The 21,719-nt window shown below is 44.0% G+C and overlaps 1 protein-coding gene across 5 annotated transcripts in view; it reads left to right on the top strand.

The window, feature by feature from the left end:
- The window catches only part of UPK1B (uroplakin 1B), a 35,603-nt gene extending 25,991 nt beyond the window's left edge, over positions 1-9,612 (top strand). For 4 of the 5 annotated variants that reach the window (XM_061629556.1, XM_061629555.1, XM_061629554.1 and 1 more), the window contains exons 7-8: positions 184-267; positions 7,951-9,612. In XM_061629556.1, coding sequence (XP_061485540.1) covers positions 184-267; positions 7,951-8,001 — 135 coding nt within the window. In that variant the 3' untranslated portion in view covers positions 8,002-9,612. The remainder of the gene's footprint in view (positions 1-183; positions 268-7,950) is intronic. The other variant, XM_061629552.1, reaches the window with a different exon arrangement.
- The last annotated feature ends 12,107 nt before the right edge of the window (positions 9,613-21,719 follow it).

The raw sequence follows: 21,719 nt of genomic DNA on the forward strand, positions 1-21,719 counted from the left end.
TCAGACTTTTGGTTGCCTATAAAAGTTTTTGTTACAAGGCTTGATAGTGGAAATGATTAACTATCTTGAGGCTGTAGAGTCGCCAGACAACCTCACCCACAGCAAAAGCTTGCGATGGTTTGAAGTTACTTGGTTGCCTGCAACTGACTCTTTTTTGGTTGTTTGTCTGTTTTTATTACTTAGGGCTGCTATGAAACCATTGCTGGTCCAATGAACAGACATGCTTGGGGTGTTGCCTGGTTTGGCTTTGCCATTCTCTGCTGGACTGTGAGTATCTAATAGTAATTTATTGGGTTATGTTGTTTGTCCCCCCTCTCTTGTTCCATGACAGCATAAAACTAGTTCTGTATCTGTATGGGACTCTTTTAGTTCAGAATGGTACATATTCAGCTGCTATTTCTGATTCAGCAGTGGTGGCTGGTGCCCATTGGCACTGGTTGGGCAGAAGGCAGGGAGAACAGAAGGCAGAGGCAGAGCCAATGGTAAACAGAGCCAACTAATTCTAGTTTTGTCCCTGTTGAGTTCTATTCACTAATAGGCAAAAAACCTTGAGGTTAAGAATGTACCTATAGCGAACAGATATTTCTATCGAACTTTAAAAAGCAGGGAAATTGGGCAGCTATAGTGAATGCACCAGGGGAGCTGCAGACCTGACCTCATCTCTGAGATATTGTACTGCCCTACAAATTTGTCAAAATGCAAGCACAATTTGGTTGGTCTTTCACAGTCCAATCCACTTCCTGTGTAGCTTGGAAGAAGTTGGTAACATGTGCCTCTGAGCCCCTTTCCTTTCCAAAAGGAAAACATTGTGGACAGTATCATTATTTTTCAGGGGTTCCCCCACCTTTTTATTCTACAACAGACACATGTAGTCTCCCACCCAAATTCAAACCAAAGCCACATTCACACCAGAACTTTATTTCACTTGAGAAAGTCATGGCTTCCCCCAAAGAATCCTGGGAAGTATAGTTTTTGATGGGTGCTGAGAGTTGCTAGGAGATGCCCTATTCCCCTCACAGAGCTATAATCCCCAGAAGAGGGGCTGACTGTTAAACCATTCTGGCCACTGGAGTTCTGTCAGGGATATAGGAGTCTCCTAACAACTCTCAGCACCTTTCACAAACTACACTTCCTGGATTCTTTGGGGGAAGCCATGACTGTCTAAAGCAGAATAAATGTTTGGTGTGGGTGTGGTTCCCTGATTAGCCAGTCAAACAGCTGCGAGTCTGGCTTTTAGAACACTGACTGTTTTTGCTGAGCAGTCCCGACACTATAATAGACTTCAATGCTAAATTTCTTAAATTAATTAAAAATCAGCCAGGCATTTTTTTAACCTTTAAACTGCAAATGATGAAGGTCAGAATATGGGGCAAGGTCAGCAATAGGATTACAGGTACTCTATGAACATGGCTGATTTCTAATTAATTTCAACAAATTATGAGACCACTGACAGAAAAAAATCCAACAGGGGTCTATATTTTTTTCTCTTGTTTTACACTTTGAACTCTCGATTCTCTCTGACTGTTTTGTGTATCGCCATGAAAACTTAGAGGGTTGATAAGCAAGCATTTCTGAGTTCAGGACTGTACGTTTTGTAAGGTTTTGTTTTGAAATGAGCTTATGGGAAGCAGCAGAATGGTATGGTATGGGAATACTGTTGGTGTACCGTCCACCCTGCTGCCCATCAGCTTCCCTAACTGAGCTGACGGAGGTGGTCTCGGATTTGGTGTTGCGATCCCCCAAGCTTTTGGTATTGGGGGATCTCAACATCCATGCCGAGGCCGCTTTGTCTGGAGCGGCTCAGGACTTCATGAGCTCCATGACAGCCATGGGGCTGTCTCAATTTGTTACTGGCCCTACACATGTGTCAGGACATACTCTAGACTTGATTTTTGCCACTGGGTTAGAGGATGGTGATCTGGGAGTGAGGAATCTTACATCTATTCCTTTGTCATGGACAGATCACTGCCTATTGAGATTTAGACTCACATTGTCTTCTCCCCTCTGCAAGGGTGGAGGACCGATTAAGATGGTCCGTCCCCGGAGACTAATGAATCCTGAGGGATTTCAAAGGGCTCTAGGGAATTTTCCGGCTGATAAAACTGACGATTCTGTCGAAACCCTGGTCACTCTGTGGAATACGGAAATGACCCGGGCAGTTGACACAATCGCCCCGGTGCGCCCTCTCCGTTGCAGAGCTCAATTGGCTCCTTGGTTTACCTCGGAGCTAAGAGTGATGAAGCAAGAAAGGAGACGGCTTGAGTGCAAATGGAGGCGAACTCCCGACGGCTGTAATTATGCTCTTGTGAAGGCCTCTACCAGACGTTATGTGAAGGCGGTGAGGGCAGCAAAGAAGCAGTACTTTGCTGCCTCTATTCAGTCATCTTGTAACCGCCCAGCGGAACTTTATAAAGTTGTCCGGGGACTTCTACACTCTGGTCCTCCGGATGCAATACAACCATCGATAGCCCGCTGTAATGAGTTTGCGAGGCACTTCCAAGATAAGATGATTAACATCCGCCGGGACCTTGACTCCAATATTGTAGCAGTTGAATCTAATGAGGTGTCCAGAACACAGTCTTGTCCGGTTTTATTGGATGAGTTTCAGTTGGTACAGCTCGAGGATGTGGACAAGGTGCTCGGACAGGTGTGGGCAACCACTTCTGCTCTGGACCTTTGCCCCTCATGGCTAATAAAAGCTAGCAGGAATGGAACAGCCGGTTGGGCCAAGGAGGTGATTAATGCCTCTTTACGAGAGGGAGTGGTCCCACTCTGCCTGAAACAGGCAGTGGTGAGACCGCTCCTAAAAAAGCCCTCCTTGGACCCTGATAATTTTAACAACTATAGACCGGTAGCAAATGTTCCATTCCTGGGCAAGGTTCTAGAGCACGTGGTCGCTCACCAACTCCAGGCTCTCTTGGATGAAACTGATTATCTGGACCCATTTCAATCGGGCTTTCGTCCGGGGTTTGGTACAGAAACGGCCTTGGTCGCCCTGTATGATGACCTCTGTCGGGAGAAAGACAGAGGGAGTGTAACTCTGTTGGTTCTCCTTGATCTCTCGGCAGCTTTTGATACCATCGACCATGGTATCCTTCTGGGGCGACTCACGGACTTGGGAACTGGAGGCACTGCTTGGCAGTGGCTGCACTCCTATCTTGGGAATCGCCTCCAGAAGGTGATGCTTGGGGAGCATTACTCGAGTCCCTGGGTACTCCAATATGGGGTCCCGCAGGGTTCAGTTCTGTCCCCCATGCTCTTTAATATCTATATGAAGCCGCTGGGTGAGGTCATCAGGAGTTTTGGAGTGCGTTCTCAGCAATATGCTGATGATACGCAGCTCTACTTCTCCTTTTCATCTTCTTCAGGTGAGGCTGTCAATGTACTGAACCACTGCCTGGCTGCGATAATATACTGGATGAGAGCTAATAAACTGAAACTCAATCCTGACAAGACTGAGATGCTGTTGGTGGGGGGGTACTCTGCCCAGGTGGTTGATGTCAGACCTGCTCTGGATGGGGTTACACTCCCCCTAAAGGAGCAGGTCCGTAGTTTGGGGGTCTTATTAGATCCGCTCCTGTCACTTGAGGCTCAGGTAGCCTCGGTGGCACGGAATGCGTTCTACCAGCTTCGGCTGGTAGCCCAACTACGACCCTATCTGGACAGGGAGAACCTCGCCTCAGTTATTCACGCTCTGGTAACCTCTAGATTGGATTACTGTAATGCACTCTACGTAGGGTTACCTTTGAAGACGATTCGGAAACTTCAGCTAGTGCAGAATGCTGCGGCCAGAGTTCTTACTGGGACGAAGAAATTCGACCATATAACACCTATTCTGGCCCAACTGCACTGGCTACCTATATGTTTCCGGGCCAGATTCAAAGTGTTGGTTCTTACCTATAAAGCCCTTAACGGCATCGGACCGCAATATCTGATGGAACGCCTCTCTCGCTATATACCTACCCATTCACTGCGCTCGGCATCTAAGGCCCTTCTCCGGGTCCCAACCCATAGGGAGGCCCGGAGAACAACAATTAGATCTAGGGTCTTTTCAGTGGTGGCCCCCGAATTATGGAATGCCCTCCCAGATGAGATACGCCTGGCGCCTTCTTTGTTATCTTTTCGGCGCCAGGTAAAAACCTACCTCTTCGCCCAGGCATTTTAAACTTAAATTTAATTTTATTTTAAACTTAACTGTAACTGTATTTTTATTTTATTTGTATTTTAATTTTGTTTTTAAATATGTTTTATATTGTATGTTTTAATCCACACTTGTTTGTTTTTAAATGTGGTTTTATTTTGCTGTACACCGCCCTGAGATCTTGTTGCTATAGGGCGGTTTAAAAGCATAATTAAATAAATAAATAAATAAATAAGGGGTATTTTCAATTTATCATTGTGGAATGCAAAAAATTCATGCTGGCTGGTATAATAAAGCACATGGGGAATAAAGGATAGAATCCAGCTAAGTTCTGCTTGGAGTAGACCCATTGAAATAAATTAACCTTATGCTGGCTGTATAATCAGGGGCAACACTGAGACTAAGGAGGAAGTTGATAAGAAAGAAGCAGGCAGGCAGGGTCAAGCTGAGATTGGTGGGGCAGTGGGCAGTGGCCCATTCACCCAAATAGACCAGTCTTCACTGGTTTTCAGTCTTTCTCTCCTCCCCCCCCCAAATAAAGTTGCTTGACATTTAGATTTATTAAAATCCACAGTTTTCTGTAGTGATACAACAAAAATCAAATTACTTTTGCTACGTAAGCTTTCACTTCTATATTTGTCTTTGCTTCAAAGTCTCCATATATTCACAGTAGTTTCTTAAGGAAGCTTGAACTGCCAGGACTGACATATTTGTATTAATATGCTGATTTAGGATGTGACAACCTGAAAGAATGAATACTATGTTGAATGTAACATTCTATGTACATGAAGATGATGCTCCTCGCTTGTTTTAGAATTATAGCTCTTAGTTTTAGCTATGTGTACAAATCGACTGTGTTTTACCTTCAACTGTGTAAGTGACTAGTACCAAAATAGCCCCCCACCCAACCCCCAGAGACTCAAATAGGTCTCCTCACAGACACAACAGCTAAGAGAAGGCATGTTAATTCCTCATCCCTCATTCATCGCTGAAACAAAGGCAAATGACATGTAACACTTGTAGGCATTCATTCCTTTCTCCCTCCTGCTGTTTTTTAAATTTTGATTATAAGCTACTTCTAGTGGAGACCTATCTCTTCCTTTTTGATTCTGTATACCTGTGCTCTATAACTAATGCTGCTTGGATATCAGCAAATCATAGACAAATAATGTGTCTCCATTTGTTGAAAATAGTTGCTGAAGAACTACAACTTGTTTCCTAAGTTTTCTGGGGCAAGTTCTATAGATTTAGCGATGCTAACCTTTCTGAGCCAGCTAAGGTCAAGCAAGCCTTTTGCATTCAGGAAAACTTGTTTGCATGTACCCAGTTTGTCTGGACTGTCCTTCCAGGACTCATGCAATACCCACCCAGGTTTACATAGTGACTAGACCAGTTTAACAAGCAGCAGTGTAAATTTGAAATGACCTCTAGGGAGACAGTAAAATGACTATGAATAAATGCAGGAGGACAGGTTATCAGCTAATCATAGGCATGTAGGCAACACAGGCCTAGTCTGCATAATGCTAAAATATGGATTAGCATTATGAGGATGACCCGCTTCAGATTGTGAGCTCCCCTTCCTCTCTCTGCTTCCATGGCTGCAGGGAGGAGATTGGAAGCACCCAATACCAATGTAGAGTAGCATTTCATTCGAAACATAAACTGTGGTTAATCTGAACTATAATTTGTTGTTAACTAATCATTTGATGTTTGTATAAGCAGATGATAGTTAAGTTTACCCTGAGTTTGTAGAGTTCAGATGATATGAGCCGTGGTTGATCTAAAAGAATTGCAGAAGCTTCTGAATTCCTCCTTGCAGCCACAGTAGAGGAGTGGGAACCCATGACTCACCTAAGATTTTTCTCAAAAGACTAAACTATGGTTAGCATTCATTGGAACCAGCCCACAGTGTATACATATTGCCTAAACGCTAGACATAGTGAAATATTTGGGAATATCCAATGTGGTATTGGATTTCGGCTGGAGATACCTGGACTGAGTAGGAATATGGACCCCAAAGTTCCTGTAGAGCTTCCCGGCAAGTTGTGGATTCCGTCTCCCTCAACCTGACCAACATCGCAGGGTAGGGATCTATGAAGAATTAGGCTAGGGTGTATGTGGGGTGTGTGTGGAAAGCATCAAGAGAGTAGTACCCTTCCACTACAATATCTTGTCCCCTCCCCCAACTTTAGAAGGAATGGATCAGTGAGAAAGTATCTCAACCTGATTTCCACTACCTCTTTCTTGCACCCTGCGCCCCCTCCCCCAAATCTGGGAATGGATCGAAAGACCTTTTTATTCCTTCATTTTGTTTTGGCGATTGGAAGATCTCTTGACTGCTTAGAAAAAAGACTGCAGAGAAACAGATTGTAGATATACTACTACCTTTAGGCTTCTTGTGATGCATATAAACATAACTGAGTCAAAGTTTACATATGTGATACTGGACTGAATTCCTAAATTACTTTATTAGAGATGTGCTGTGGGATGAAAATGGATGTGCCCTCACACCAAGTTTCACAGGTCTGCCCCCAGATCTGTCTTAAATTGAGCCCAGAGTCCTCCCTGCCATGTTTCCCTGTATCTGGATGAAAAGAGGGACTTGCAGTGGGTACCACAGTGGAGATCTATTAGGCTCTAGATGCTACCATGGGCATACATGCAGATGTTGGGAACAATGCTATCCTTAAGTTTTAGAGGACTGTGATAGTGAGCCACATGCCTTACTATGGTACCTGCTGTGAGCTCTTCCTGCTGCTCATTCCACAACTGGGTAAATTTTGGAAAGGTGGGCTTAAGGGAGGGGCTTTCCACAGTTACTCAATTCTGGACCCAGATTATGTTGCATGAGTATCTGGAAGGTGTTCAGCAGCCAGCAACACAATTGTACTATTTCTGCCTTGATTCTTCTCTCTGCAAGTAAATGGAATAAGGGGCAGATCCTTTTCTGCTTTGGAGGGAAACGGAACTAAAACATTAAAACAACAGGGGATTATACTTTAGAAGATCCAATGGAGTTGTAAAAAATTAGCCTGGGAGTTAGGCAAATCCAGTCCTTCTGTGAATACATTCTTTTTTTTCTTTGCTGCTATTTAATCTATAGGACTTTTTCTTTTTCTAACACACTGGTTGTCACTCATATTTCTCCATAGTGTTTGCTGTTATAAAGACGAGCTGGCAGTTTTAATTATTTTGCTTTTTTATTCTTATATACTGAATAAGAAATGAGTTGATTTTCTTTTGTTTCATCTACTATGTTTAGAAATAAGATTGAATTTACATTTTTACTTGATTTTTATTATTTTTTTCTTGCAGGCTAGGGGATATTTTGTTCAGGCTACCAGGTTATGATTTCTTTTGGTTTTTTGTGGTTGATTTTTATGTGCAGTGTTTATACTAAATGCTGATACTAACAAGGATGTTCTGTTCAGTTATTAGTTGTGTTTTGTAGATTGTACAACTCTAGTATTTTGTAGGGGGGGTGTATGTGCTGTTGAAGATGTTTTAACTTGTGTTGTACACCGCTTAGCATTCTATTTAAATATAAGTGGTGTATAAATTGTCTAAATAAATACAATAGTGGTCAAATATCCCATAGGAATTGGGGCTTCAAGTTGAGCGTGGTGTGAATGCAGCTCAGAGTTAATTCCATTCCACATAATTATATTGTTTGTGCAGACTGATTTCAGGCTGTTCTTCTGGTTGGTGGAGTTTTGGGGTGGAAAACCTGGACAACATGCATAAGTAAGATGTTGTAATAACAAAAGGTGTGATCCCTCTTGAGTTGTTCTTTCCTTTTTCCCTTTCAGACTTGGGTCCTTCTTTGTACCATGTTCTACTGGAGCAGAATCGAATATTAAAGAACCAGTATCCTACCAACCTGTCCACCTTGAAGTCACTTTTTTTTAAAAAAAATGTGATGTCTGTGTAATATATTTCCCTCTAAGGAAGTTCTGGAGATCTCTCAGTCTTTCCTTCTCTTCAGTGCAGTGCTCTCTGCTTCTCTGTCCCCCTCCTCGTTTCAAATATAATAGGTATAAAACCTGCAATGTGGAAAATGGGTAGTTCCCTTTAATCTCTGTATTCCAAAACTTTTGATGCATTAAAACATCATTGGATGGGATATGCTATGCCCAGAGAGAGCAACAGCAAAGGAACTGGCTCCAAATGCACCAACCAATTTGAAGCCTATTTTATGTTTCAAGATGTAACACTCCATCAAGTATTATAGTTTTCTCTGCTTTATGAGCATGTCAGCTCTTTTTTCTTTTGTAATGTTTGAACTATTTTAATGGACCAGTCATCTACTTACAAGTATACTACTAAACAGCAAACAACTTTATCTAGGAATTGATGTATGACAAACTAGAACATTTGGGTGATAGCCAGTGTTAGTCATACTCAGAGGAGACCTGTTGAAATCAGTTTGTCTACTCTGAGTGTGACTAAGACTCCATCTGCACTACACATTTAAAGCAGTATTGTATCACTTTAAACAGTCTTGGCTTCCCGAAAGAATCCTGGGAACTGTAGTTTAAGGATCCTGAGAGTTCTTAGGAGACTCCTATTTGCTTTACAGAGCTACAATTCATGGAGTTCCTTGGGAAGAGGGATTGACTGTTAAAACCACTTGGAGAATTGTAGCTCTGTGTGGGGAATAGGGTCACCTAACAACTTTCAGCACCCTTGACAAATTACAGTTTTGAGGATTCTTTAGGTGACGCCATGACCGTTTAAAGTGGTATGATATTACTTTAAATGTATAGTGCAGATGGGGCCTTAGTCGAGTATTACCAAGACTGAATTGGGTTAAGTCTGTTTTGTTGCAGTGATCAGTGAACTACATGTGTGAAGCTGTTCTTCATGGCTACCTCTTTCAGCTGATCACTGGTATGCACACCTTTTCCTGTGGTACTTTAGCCAGCCCACGTAGTATTTGTCAAGTAGTTTGTGCTTAGGAGAGCTTTTTTTTAAAAAAAAGCAACAGAACTGAGCAGTAGAAGAATTCAATATTTTATTCTGCTCTTGAATTAAATATGCTGTTGCTAGAATTCACTAGCAGGCCATGGTTATTAATTTGACAAGAGAGCAAAACTGGTTATACGAGGAATCTTTTAAACTGGCCCATTCTGATATTTTGTACTACATACATCAAGTTGTGTGCATTTTTGTAATATTTTGTTCCTTGTACAGAATGTTTTAAGATGAAAACCTCCTCTCTCTCTTTTCCACAAGTAAGCTCCAAGAACATACCACCTGCTCTGTTTCAGAGTTCATGTATATTTTGTTCTTCAAATCTTCAATAATAAAGTGGAGTTTGAAAAAGAAAGACAAACGTGTTTAGGACAAATGGAGCTTTGTCTCAAATATGATCCAAGGAAATTGATTGTATATTCTAAGTGTCTAATTTCACCCCTGGTGTTCTTTATGCTGAAGAATCGGAATGAATGCACATTTGTGCTGGAGGGGAACTATTGAGAACAAACTGGCTAGTTAATCCCAAAGAAACATCTGCAACTTCACATTCTTGTGATGAAAATAATAGCATCCTTCCCCAGTTGGATTCTCAAGCAGGAGAAGTCAACCCTTTGTATATCATTTTAACATTGTTGTTTCTCCACTCAGCATTGCCCTCAATAGAAATTTAAACTGCAGATGTAGGGACTAACTTGGTAACTTATAAATGGGATATCTAGTCTGTAAGGCAGTCCTCATCTGGAGCATGAAAACTATTACTGGGGATTTATTAAGGATCTGGTTTAGATGGTACCCTCTGTCTACTACTGGAAAATACAGGGGGAAATGTGTTCACTTTTAATAACACAAACTTTCTCTGTGTGTGAGGCATGTTGTTCAATACCCCACCTTTGCAATATCTCTTCACCTGAGCAGCTACACAAGTTGTTTTTCTTAACTGCTGAGTAAATGGCTGTACTGTGTTTCTCCAGCAGGTTAAACAGGTGCTATGGTCTGACTAAGCAGATAAATATATTGTTGTCATTCTGCATAACTGGGTTTTGTTCCTAGTTGCCAGTGGTCATGCCACTTCTCTGCCATGTTAGTTCTTAACCAGAGTCATGCTGTGATGACAGTCTGATTCCTTTGGGCACAACATACACCATCTGCCTTACAAATGTTTATGCTGACCTGCTGTCTCTTGAAGAGTGTTTTAAAGGGTCAATGAAAACATTACATGTACTTTTTTTTTTTTGAAGCTCAGTTTTGGCTGACAAAATCCTGACTTGATGTCCTCTGGCAACTTTGTGACAGTTCCATCTTTAATTTAATCTTTTCCATGGCTTTGTAGAGCTCTATAGCTTAGCTATGATCATTTTTAAAAAATGTTTTACCTGGCCCTTTCTTGGAACGAATAATCATTTGGCTGTATAGATGATAGACCTAGGAGAGATCAGAACATCATCTAATCTAACTGTGCCCCTTCCAAGTTTTAGGCAGAGGCCTTTCCTTTCCCCTGCTATCTTGAGTTGCTAGGGATTTAACCTGGGACCTTCTACATTATTTTATTACATTTATACCCCATGTTTCCTCTGAGGAGCTCAAGGTATGCAAACCATGTGGTCTTCTCAAACGACTGACATGGACCATAGCTGAAGAACTGCTGTTTTTGAATGGACTTGAAGTGCTTCTAGCTCCATCCCTTATGTCATGTTGGCATAATATGCTGCCTGTGCTCCTGCTGGGAGGAAGGGTGGGATATAAATAAAATAATAAATAAATAAATAATAGCGGAGGTATGGGTCAACTTCCTGTCTGACTTCTATGGGATCTAATACTGTAATGTGTGCTTTGGTACCATTTGGACTTTCCAGCTGGATTCAATTTGGAGGGAATTCCTTCAGCATTGCAGCTAGGCAAGGGAGCACAAATGTTTAGGATCACACTGCCAATCATCGTAACCTGAGGTTGGGGACAAATGGTTACTTCCTGACAAAGAATTACTAGACTTGATACTGCTGCTTTTTAAGAGTAAAGTTATTTGTACTTTTCTCAAGGAGCGCAGAGAACAACTGTTACAGTTTTTCACAGGATGTTACTTCACTTGGACCACATTCCAAATAATGGACTGGTGGCCAAAGAACAGAATGGTGGCAGAATGTTGCCAGACAGGTTTACCAGGAGTTTGCACTGCTCATTCTGGATTTCAGGCTCTTGGAGTTATCTCATTCCAGTATTTATTACCATACAAGCTCCTCCTACTCCTCTTCTGACTGTGGTTATTGAAGATTGCAACAGAGGGTGGGGAAAGATTAGAGCAGCAGATGCAGAAAAGGGAAGGAGAGTAGCAGTAAATAGATGCATGGAAGTTCTTTCTTGTATGTAAATTCACCATATCTGTGATACTTTCTTAAAGACAAAGGCCAGGTCTGAATTCAGTCAGCATGCCTTCCAATTTGTAGTCAGTAATAGTTTTGAAACAGACTACTGCAGTCTCCTTTATAAAGGCAATCTACAGCTGCTGTACCATATTTCTCAATAATTAGCCTTTATTTGGTGATTTCTCACTCTAGACCTGTTTGTCTTTAGCAACACCACTGCATCATGTGTCTGAAGACCAGGGGTGGGGAGACATCTGGCTTTCCCGATGTTGCTGGTCTCCAACTCCCATTAGCCCCAGTCAGCATGGCCAATAGTCAAGAATGATGGGAGTTGTAATCCAGCAACATCTGGCATGCTACAGGTAGGGATAGGGGATAAATTCAATTCAATTCACATTTAAAGGCAAACCTGCCTTAGTCACAGTTTCCAAAGCAAAAGCAAAACAAAGCCATCCTTTTAATTCACTTCTCTGAATTCTACAGTGCAGTTCTCCAGTCAATTGATGTGTACAGAAATCATATAAAGTGGGCATAAAATGCTATTTTCACTAATATATGCATACAAAAATGCATTATGTTGGGGAAAATTGCTTTGCAAAAATGTGTATTGTTGTGCACCATCCCAATTTCTGAGCAGTGAGAAACTTCCAGGGGTTTCTGTGCTTACCCAGGGTTTGGTTTCCTTGGAAAGGTCAGCATAGACTAGTGTCTTTTAGGAAATATGTTTTTTATTTACACATATTCACAACCTGAGCATAAGATGGAGAGGTTCACAGCTTTAGCAGTTCAATAGATCTTGCTTTTCCATCAGGCTTGTAGGAGGCACCCCAGAGCCATGGTGCAGAGAACAGGCCTCTCTGCATGTCTTCCTAGTTCCCAGCTTCTTCTGACTAACCCTCACACAGACACATAAACCACTTCCTTACTGGGAGGGGGGAGACCTCTGTCGTGAAAGAATTCTTATGGTCCACATGGTTCTCCCACCAATCCTTGCACATGTTAATGAAGGCACTTGACAGACTTTGGCTAAATCCATTAACTTATGAATGGAACTAGTCTGACCAGCAGAACAAGTTTCTTTCTTTGCAGATCCCAAATCAGAGGCTGAAGGACTTGAGTGCAACAGCACTTTCCCATTCCTGCAACTGGTATTCAAATGCATACTGCATCTGCCAGTGGAGGTAGAGCATAGCCAGCATGGCAAAGTACCCTTATCCTCTATGAATTTGTCTAATCCTCTTTAAATCTATCCACGTTGGTGGCCACAGTGAAGTAGTGCTTCCTTTTGTCTGTCCTGAATCTTTTAACATTCAGTTTTGTTGAATGACCCTGGATTCTAGTATTTTCAGAGGCAGAAAAAAACTTCTCTCTACCCACTTTCTCCACCCCATGCATAATTTTATATACTTCTGTCATATCTCCCCTTTACTTGCATTTTTCTCAACTAAAAAGCCCCAAATGTTTATTTATTTATTTATTATTTGATTTATATCCTACCCTTCCTCCCAGCAGGAGCCCAGAGTGGCAAACAGAAGTGCTAAAAACACATCAAAACATCATAAAAACAGACCCTAAAATACACCAAAACAAAACTTTAAAAACATTTTTTAAAAAAAAGCTTTTAAAACATCTTTTAAAAAGGGTTAAAAACATATTGTGTTTAAAAAGAAAAAAGAAAATTAAAAAGCAATTCCAGCACAGACACAGACTGGGATAGGTCTCAACTTAAAAGGCTTGTTGAAAGAGGAAAGTCTTCAAAAGGCACCGAAAAGATAACAGAGATGATACCTGCCTAATATTTAAGGGGAGGAAATTCCACAGGGTAGGTGCCACCACACTGAAAGTCCATTTCCTATGTTGTGTGGAACAGACCTCCTGATAAGATGGTATCTGCAGGAGGCCCTCACATACAGAGTGTAGTGAGTGACTGGACATATAAGGGGTAAGACAGTCTTTCAGGTATCCTGGTCCCAAGCTGTATAGGGCTTTGTACACCAGAACTGGAACCTTGAACTTGGCACGGTAGCAAATGGGCAGCCAGTGCAATTCTTTCAGTAGGGGGTGACATGCTGGCGATACCCTGCCCCAGTGAGCAATCTCACCGCCACATTTTGCACCAGCTGCAGCTTCCGGACCAACTTCAAGGGCAGCCCCCCATAGAGCGCATTACAGTAATCCAGCCTGGAGGTTACCAGTGTGTGGACAACAGTGGGCAGGTTATCCCAGTTGAGAAATGGCCGCAGCTGTCCTACCTGCTGAAGCTGGTAAAAGGCACTCCTAGCCACGGAGGTCACCTGGGCCTTTAGTGACAAAGATGGATCCAGGAGCACCCCCAGACTATACACCTGCTCTTTCAGAGGGAGTACGACCCCATCCAAAGCAGGCAACTGACCAATTATCCGAACTCGGGAACCATCAACCCATAGTGCCTTCATCTTGGTAGGATTCAGGCTCAGTTTATTGGCCCTCATCCATCCCACCACCAAGTCCAGGCAGCGGTCAAGGGCTTGCACGGCCTCTCCCGATTCAGATGTTACAGAGAAATAGAGCTGGGTATTATCAGCATACTGCTGACACCTCGCCCCAAAGCTCCTGATGACTGCTCTCAAGGGCTTCATATAGATGTTAAACAGCATGGGGGACAAAATGGTACCCTGCGGCACCCCACAACACAACTGCCAGGGGGCCGAAAGACAGTCACCCAATGCTATTCTCTGAGAGGGACCCTGCAGATAGGATCAGAACCACTTTAAAACAGTGCCTCCAATACTCATCTCACCAAGTCGGCCCAGAAGGATACCATGGTCAATGGTATCAAAAGCTGCTGAGAGATCAAGTAAGAATAACATGGTCGCACTCCCCCTCTCCTTCTCCCGATAAAGGTCATCCATCAGGGCGACCAAAGCCAGTTCAGTTCCATAACCAGGCTTGAACCCAGACTGGGATGGGTCAAGATAATCTGTTTCATCCAAGAGTACTTGCAAATGCTGCACCATAACTGTCAGGCCCAGGATGTGACTCAGGAACCAGACCAACGGCTGTAGTTAATTCGTGTTTTATTAGGGTAATGTCCAAACAAAGACTGCGTTTTCTCATGAAGCAATACAGGGATACAGGTCCTGCGGCATTGGGAGAAAGTTGACAGAGCAAGGCATTCTTCCCGCCTGTTCTTTAAGAAGGGGCCAAACGGGCGCGCAATCTTTCGCTCCTCCTTAACTGCCCCTCAGGTACTGCCCGCCTTCCCCCCCTTCTCTCCTGTCTTTTCAGCTGTCTGCGTGTGCACGGTGAGGGGGGAAGCATCACCCCCTCCTCTTCTGAAGTTTCCGATTCCAGGATGGGGGATAGGGGAGGAGCTGATGGTAAACTGCCTCCCCGCTTTTCGGCTGTGAGCAGCCCTCCCTCTTTCCCCTCTTGCTCTGAGCCTGAAAGAGGGGGAGGCGTGAGAATGTCCAGGGAGGGCTCAGGCTCCCCGTCGCTAAGCGACCTTATCACTGGCAGTTCCTCTGTTTCGTCTTCGCTCCAAAGGGGGGAAGTTCCTCCCCCTTCCCTCTGCCATCCATCCGAATACTCTTCTCCCAACTCTCCGGGATCCAGCTCCCCGGGATTGGGACCCCAGCTCTGCCTTCCGACAATAACCCTCTCAATCATCTTCCCTAAACAGGAGGTATTGGCAACCGGTCGGTAGTTGACACAAACCAATGGGTCCAGGGTGGGCTTTTTCAGGAGTGGTTGGATCTTTCAAGGCGGCTGGAACCACTCCCTCCCGCAATGATGCATTGACCACACTCTGCATCCACTTGGTCAAACCCCCTCGGCGAGCTTTAATTAGCCAAGAAGGGCAAGGGTCAAGAGGACACATTGCTGGCCGCATCATCACAAGCACCTTGTCTACATCATCAGGCCACATCAACTGAAACCGTTCCGAAGAAGTTGCAGCAGACATTTCACTGGACACCTCATTGGGGACTACAGTAGATGTGGATAGGGCATCAAGACTGCTATGGAGGCGAGCAACTTTACCCTCAAATTTATTTATTTATTTATTTATTTTATTCAGCTTATATCCCGCCCGACTAGCAAACAGCTCTCTGGGCGGCAAACATAGAAACATATACAATAATAAAATTACAAGATCAATATAACAAATATAAAAGTGCATCATCTAAAATACCAATTACAACATTTACATAAATAACTTAGATTAAAATGCCTCAGAGAAGAGAAAGGTTTTAACCTGGCGCCGAAAAGATAATAGTGTCGGCGCCAGGTGTACCTCCTCGGGGTGACTATTCCACAATTCGAGGGCCACCACTGAGAAGGCCCTAGATCTTGTTACTACCCTCCGGGCCTCCCTATGGGTCGGGACCCGGAGGAGGGCCTTCGTAGTAGACCGTTGTGTACGAGCCGGTTCATAACGGGAGAGGCGTTCCTGCAGGTATCGTGGTCCCGCCTTGCAAACAATTCACAGTGGGCCTCCGAAGGTTCTAAAACTCCATTTCCTGGAGTTGATGTCAACAGACCCCTGACAATACGGAAAACTCCACTGGACGGCTACTTGAGGATGCGATAGAGGCAGAGAAGTGGGCCTTCTTCTCCGCCCTCACCTCCACACAGTAGGCACGGTTATGTTGTTTTACTCATGCCTGATCAGCCTCACAGCACATCTTTCGCCACTTGTACTCTAGCCATCATCCATCCTGTTTCGTTGCCCTTAGCTCACTGGTGTACCAAGGTGCAAACTGGGCTCCACAATGCCAGAGAGGACGCTCGAGGGCAACCATGTCAAGAACCTGACGCGCCTTGCTGTTCCACAGCATGACAAGGGCTTCAACCTGCTCTATCTACTGGGAACTCTCCCAGGGCATTCAGGAATCCTGTGGATACCATTAGGCTCCGGGGGCAGACCATCTTAATCTGTCCATCACCCCTGCAGGGAAGGATCGGAGCCATAAGTCTAAACTTCACCAAGAAGTGATCTGGCCATAATGGGGTGACATCCACCACCACCCGTATCCCCAGACCACTCCTTCCTCCTTCTGGAGTAAAAACCAAGTCAAGGGTGTGCCCTGCCCTATGTGTTGGGCCACTGACAACTTGAGATAGCCCCATGGTCATCATGGAGGCCATGAAGTCCCGAGCTGGAACACTAGAGGCAGCCTCTACATGGACATTGAAATCACCCAGCACTATTGTTCTGGGATCCCCCAACACCACAGCCGAGATGGCCTCTGCCAGCTCAGTCAGAGAAGCTGCCGGGCAGCCGGGTTGACAGTACACCCTAGTTTACTGTCTCCTCGGCCCGACACCAGGTGCAGGCTCTCACAGCCAGCTCTAAGAGTAGTTTTCTGGTGACAGAGAGGAAGTTCTGTAGAACACAGAAACTCCTCCCCCCCCATCCCTGTGGCCTGTGCTGGTGTTGCACCGAGTATCCAGGTGGGCAAAGCTGGGTCAGATCAACTCCTCCCAGGTCACCCACCCAGGTCTCGGTAATGCACACCAAATAGGCACCTTCATCCACAATCAAATCATGGATGAGAGTGGTCTTATTGTGTACCGATCTGGTGTTAAACAACAACACACACAGGCCCGTGGGCACAGCAGATGAACAACGTAACCTTTCCTCATAGGGGAATCATGCCAACCCCCTAATAATTTTCTCTGCCCTTTTCTGAACTTTTTTCCAGCTCTATAATATCTTTTTCAAGGTGTGGTTACCAGAACGGCACACAGTATTCAAAGTGGGGTTGCACCATAGACTTATGTAAAAATAATTATATTGGCAATTTTATTTTCAATCCCTTACCCAATTATCCTTAGCATGGAATTTCCTTTTTTTAAAGCTGCCACACATTGGGTCAACATCTTCATGGAGCTATCCATTATGACCCCAAGATCTCATTCCTGGTCGGTCACCACCAGTTCAGATCTGATGAGTGCATATGGGATATTAGGATTTTTTGCCTCAATGTGCGCTACTTTACCCTTGCTTGTGTTCATAGAAGCAAATAATTCAGCTTCTCTGCAATCTCCTTTAGCACATATTTGACTTCCTTGTTACCCAAAGGTCCAACCACCTCCCTAGGCAGTCTCCTGCTTCTAATGTGTTAAACTAATTGTTGATTTTGGATCTTTGTTCTTAGCAGTGAGCTCCATGAATTCAAGTTTTGTGTTCCTTGTTTTCTGCTTGCAGTTTGTGCTCCTTTTTATTCTCATTTGGGTAAGACTGCCATTTTCTGTAGGATGCCTTCTTGCCTTTAATAGCTTCCTTAATTCTGCTCATTAAGCATGCTGGCATCCTCTTGGCTGTGGTGGTACCTTTCCTGGTCTGTGCTATACATTCTAGCTGAGCTACTATTATTGTGGTTTTCAACAACCCCCAGACATTCTGGAGAGATTTGACCCACTTGATGTTCCCTTTCACCTTCCTTTTTACAAATCCCTTCATTCTGGGGAAATCAAATGTGCCTATGTTGGTCTTCCTTGGCAATTGCTCACTTAGTTGTATGTTAAATTTGACAGCACTATGGCCATTGTTCCCAGTCAGTTCAACAACACTTAACATCTCGTCCCAAGTCCTGAGTCACTGCCTCTCTGGTTGATTCCATGAGCAACTGTTCTAGGGCACAGTAAAATAGGCATTTTACCTCTTTGTCACAACTGGAATATGCACGTACCCAATGTGAGGGTAATTGAAGTCAACTGAAGTCAACTTGGAGCACTTCCTCCTTTAGCTGCCTTCTTGATTTCATTCTTCATCTCAAGATCACCCTGGGCACTTTCATCAGAGAGACAATAGTAGTAAATTACTCTTGGGGCCTGGCATCCCCGGTCTCAGTGATTTTGCACCTTTTCTAGCTTGTTGGGAAGAGTAGTATGCTCTGGCTTCCTTATGCTGCTTGCAAATCTTGCTTAGCTGCTTAACTCACTTGTCACCTTGGCTTGACACTTTGTCACTGGGGCTGAGACATTGCATCAGCTGGTGCTCTCCTCTTGCTTGTAGAGGGGGGTCAGAACTGGTGGCCCATCAGATGTTCAACTCCAACTCCCATCAGCCCCAGTCAGCATGGCCAATGGTTAAGGATGCTGGGACTTGTAGGCCAGCAACAGCTGGAGAGCACAATATCCCTATGCCTGCTTTAAGTGGAGATGCGAGAGACTGAACCTAGGCCCTTCTGACTCCAAAGCATGCTTTTAGTCTACCACTGAGTTATGCACCCTCTTCATATGCATCATTTGTTCCTTCCCATTTAGTAGATATAATAGTACATGTTTCATGGAGCAGACTGCAAACAGGGCTTTGATTGCTTCAGTCCTGCTCACAAGCATTTGAGCTGGGACGCTCACAATGCCCCCTTCAAAGAGCCTCACCTTTACTTCACCTGTGCTTCATGGTGTTAAGTTGTGACAAACCAGGATCTGGTACTCTTAAGCCCAGGCCATTTCACAAAGGAATATTGTAACAGCAGCTGTCCATTGAGGTAAAACATGACCCAAAGTGTGTGTCCCAGTGAGCTTGGAGCTCAATTCCACTTGGAAACCTTGTCTTCCGTAATCATTAAGCAAACCCTCTCTAAAATGTGTGGTATGTTGTGTTGTGAATCCTCTGCAAAATCTCCAGTTTGTTATCTGAACCATCTTTCTCAACCACGATGAAACCGGTTAGAAGATGCTAGGCCAGGTTTTGAGTGGGGTGTGAAGGCTTGTGGAAAGATTAGAAGGGCTGACAGGCCTGTGATAGAGGCTCAGGTACTTGGCTAAACCTGTGGGTTCCCTAGGACACTTTGAAAAACATGGGGGCTCAATGTTGATCATTTTTCTTACAGCAGAATGCCTGAGAACTGCAGTGGCCTCAAGCAACAGCAATGAGATGCTGAAATGTGAATGCTGTATGTTTTTATTTTTTACTTTTAAAAGCTGTTTAAAAACTGGCTCTTTTCAGATTCTCTGGGTATTTCAGAATGAATTCAACATCTGTTTTTTATTTGCTCATTTAAGCTTTGCCTTTTAGAAACCACTTCTTGTTCAGGCAACTTCAGCTACCTTATTTTCTCCCCCTACTCCTGCCTTTAATCCCATGGTTTATTCCTAAACAGCTGCTGTATTTTCTTTGAAGTGCTAAGGTCTTTTCCTATTGCCAGAATTAAATATTTCTGGTTCAGAGATTTTCTAAAGCCAAGAAAATGTGTTGCATTTCCTTGGTCTGCCAGTATCACTGAGATTCTATCAAAGAAAATTAGAGTAACTGCAGTGCCTACGCATTAGGGACCAGAATTCCAAGGCTGAATTTTGTGTTGCAAATCAACTCTAGTATATATAGGCCCAAATGTTGTTTTCTAGCAACCTTTGTTTTTTGATTTACTAATTCCATACCTAAAACTTGTAGTTTTAATTTCTTCTTAATCAAATCAAATTGCAGCTAAAGATGTGCTGAAGCTTTTGCCCTTAACGACAAGAAAGCTGATATAACATTTCCTATATCTTGTCAGACATTTAGGGCACAATCCAACTCACCTTTCTGCCAGACTGGAGTGAGTTGAATGCTGCGGATCCCCAGAGGTGCTGGCTCGACTGTGCTGGCCTTCACCAGCATCCAGCTGCAGCTGAGCTGTGGCACCATTAGGAGCCTGCTGGCACTGCCAGAGGTCTGCCAGGCATGGCCAGCCTGGTAGATGGAGGGCCAGTGGAAGTCCCGAAAATAGGGTATTCTGGGGCGTGGCAGGGGAGGAGTGTGATGCGTCCTTCCCTGGCTCTCCCTGTCAGGTTCCTACCTGCTCGTGGTTACTGCCTGTCTCTAGGCACCACCAGGGACTCCACCAGTCCGGACCGCACACTCTTATGGTTTCTCTCCCCGCTCTAGCACAGATCTCAACAGATCCCCCTGCTAGGGAACCACCAGTCACGTCCTAATACTAGTATTCCCAGAGACTCTGAATACTGGTATTGTTATTCTCTTCACCGCTGCCACCATTTGTTACAGTTTCCCTTCAGCCTTGGTCATTACCTTACCCTCCCTTCTGGTCTGTGAAACCCCAGCCAAGGATCAGGCCTTTGGTAAACCAAATTAAGTATTTATTACAGATAACAAAGCTAACAAGATTAACAAGATTTCTTCTTAAGGCACATAAGCATATGGTTTTACTCAATACTAATCCGAACTCCACCTCCCTCCTGGCAAACAACTCTCTAAACCCCACCAAGCAACCCACTCAGTTCTCTTCTCCCCCCCGATTCCACTCTCACTCTTCCTTTTATACATTCAGCCATTTTAAAAACTCAGCCAATCATCTCGCATTCTACTGCCCATTCACTCCCCCTCCTCTTTCACTCCACTTACCATGTATCTTCTAAAACAACAACACTTACCATATATACATTAATATAGGAACATCACAAGGAGCTGCGCAGGGAGACTTATATAAGATCCTCCTCACATTCAGACCCCTGCCCTGGGTCCCAGTCCCTGCGATGGCCAAAAGGCTGGTACAGTAAAATAATTTTCCTAAATTTCCATCGTGGCCTATGGGGAGTGTTTACTCCCAGGAGACCTGTTTGTTGGAGCCAGAGTTCAGCTAGACCGGCAGCTCCCGAGCAGGAGGAAGATCCCATCGAGCTTTCCGCTGGCTGCTCTGCCAACCCTCCTTCTTCCAGCTCCCCAGCATTTGGATTGCTCTGCCCATTTTGCATCTTGAACTGCTGTAAACATGGGATGCTATTTTGAGCTGGAAAATGGTAGGTATGCTACAAAATCCTGTGGGTTTGCTATTCTATCTCATGCCAGGGCTTCCAAGTGCAATAAGAGAGAAATGATTTCTTTTGTAGTTACACAAAAGGACCAATATCAGCTGGTATAATGTCTTTCATCAGTGTATTTGGGGCAGGACAAATCGCTCCCAACAGGCAGTTTTCATCCTATGTTCTCAGTAAAGGAGCGGTTGATAACCTGTGACCCTCCAGATGTTGTTGAACTCCAATTCCCATCAGCCCAGCCAGTATGGCTAATGGTCAAAGATAATGGGAGTTATAGTCCAACATCATCTGGATGGCTACAGGCAGAACATCCCTACAACAGAAGCCCTGATCCGTATCAAATATGGAAACTCTAGCAATGTCTCCTATCTGACAGTTGCATAGGAGTAGGCCAGGTTTTCCCCCCAGATCACTTGGCAACTCTTAATGTAGTACTGGAAAGATTTCAGAATGGAACTGGAGGTAAAGCCAGCCAGCCAAGTGTAGTTCCAGAG

Source organism: Rhineura floridana, chromosome 5 (genome assembly GCF_030035675.1).
Source record: "Rhineura floridana isolate rRhiFlo1 chromosome 5, rRhiFlo1.hap2, whole genome shotgun sequence".
NCBI classification, from domain to species: Eukaryota; Metazoa; Chordata; class Lepidosauria; order Squamata; family Rhineuridae; genus Rhineura; species Rhineura floridana.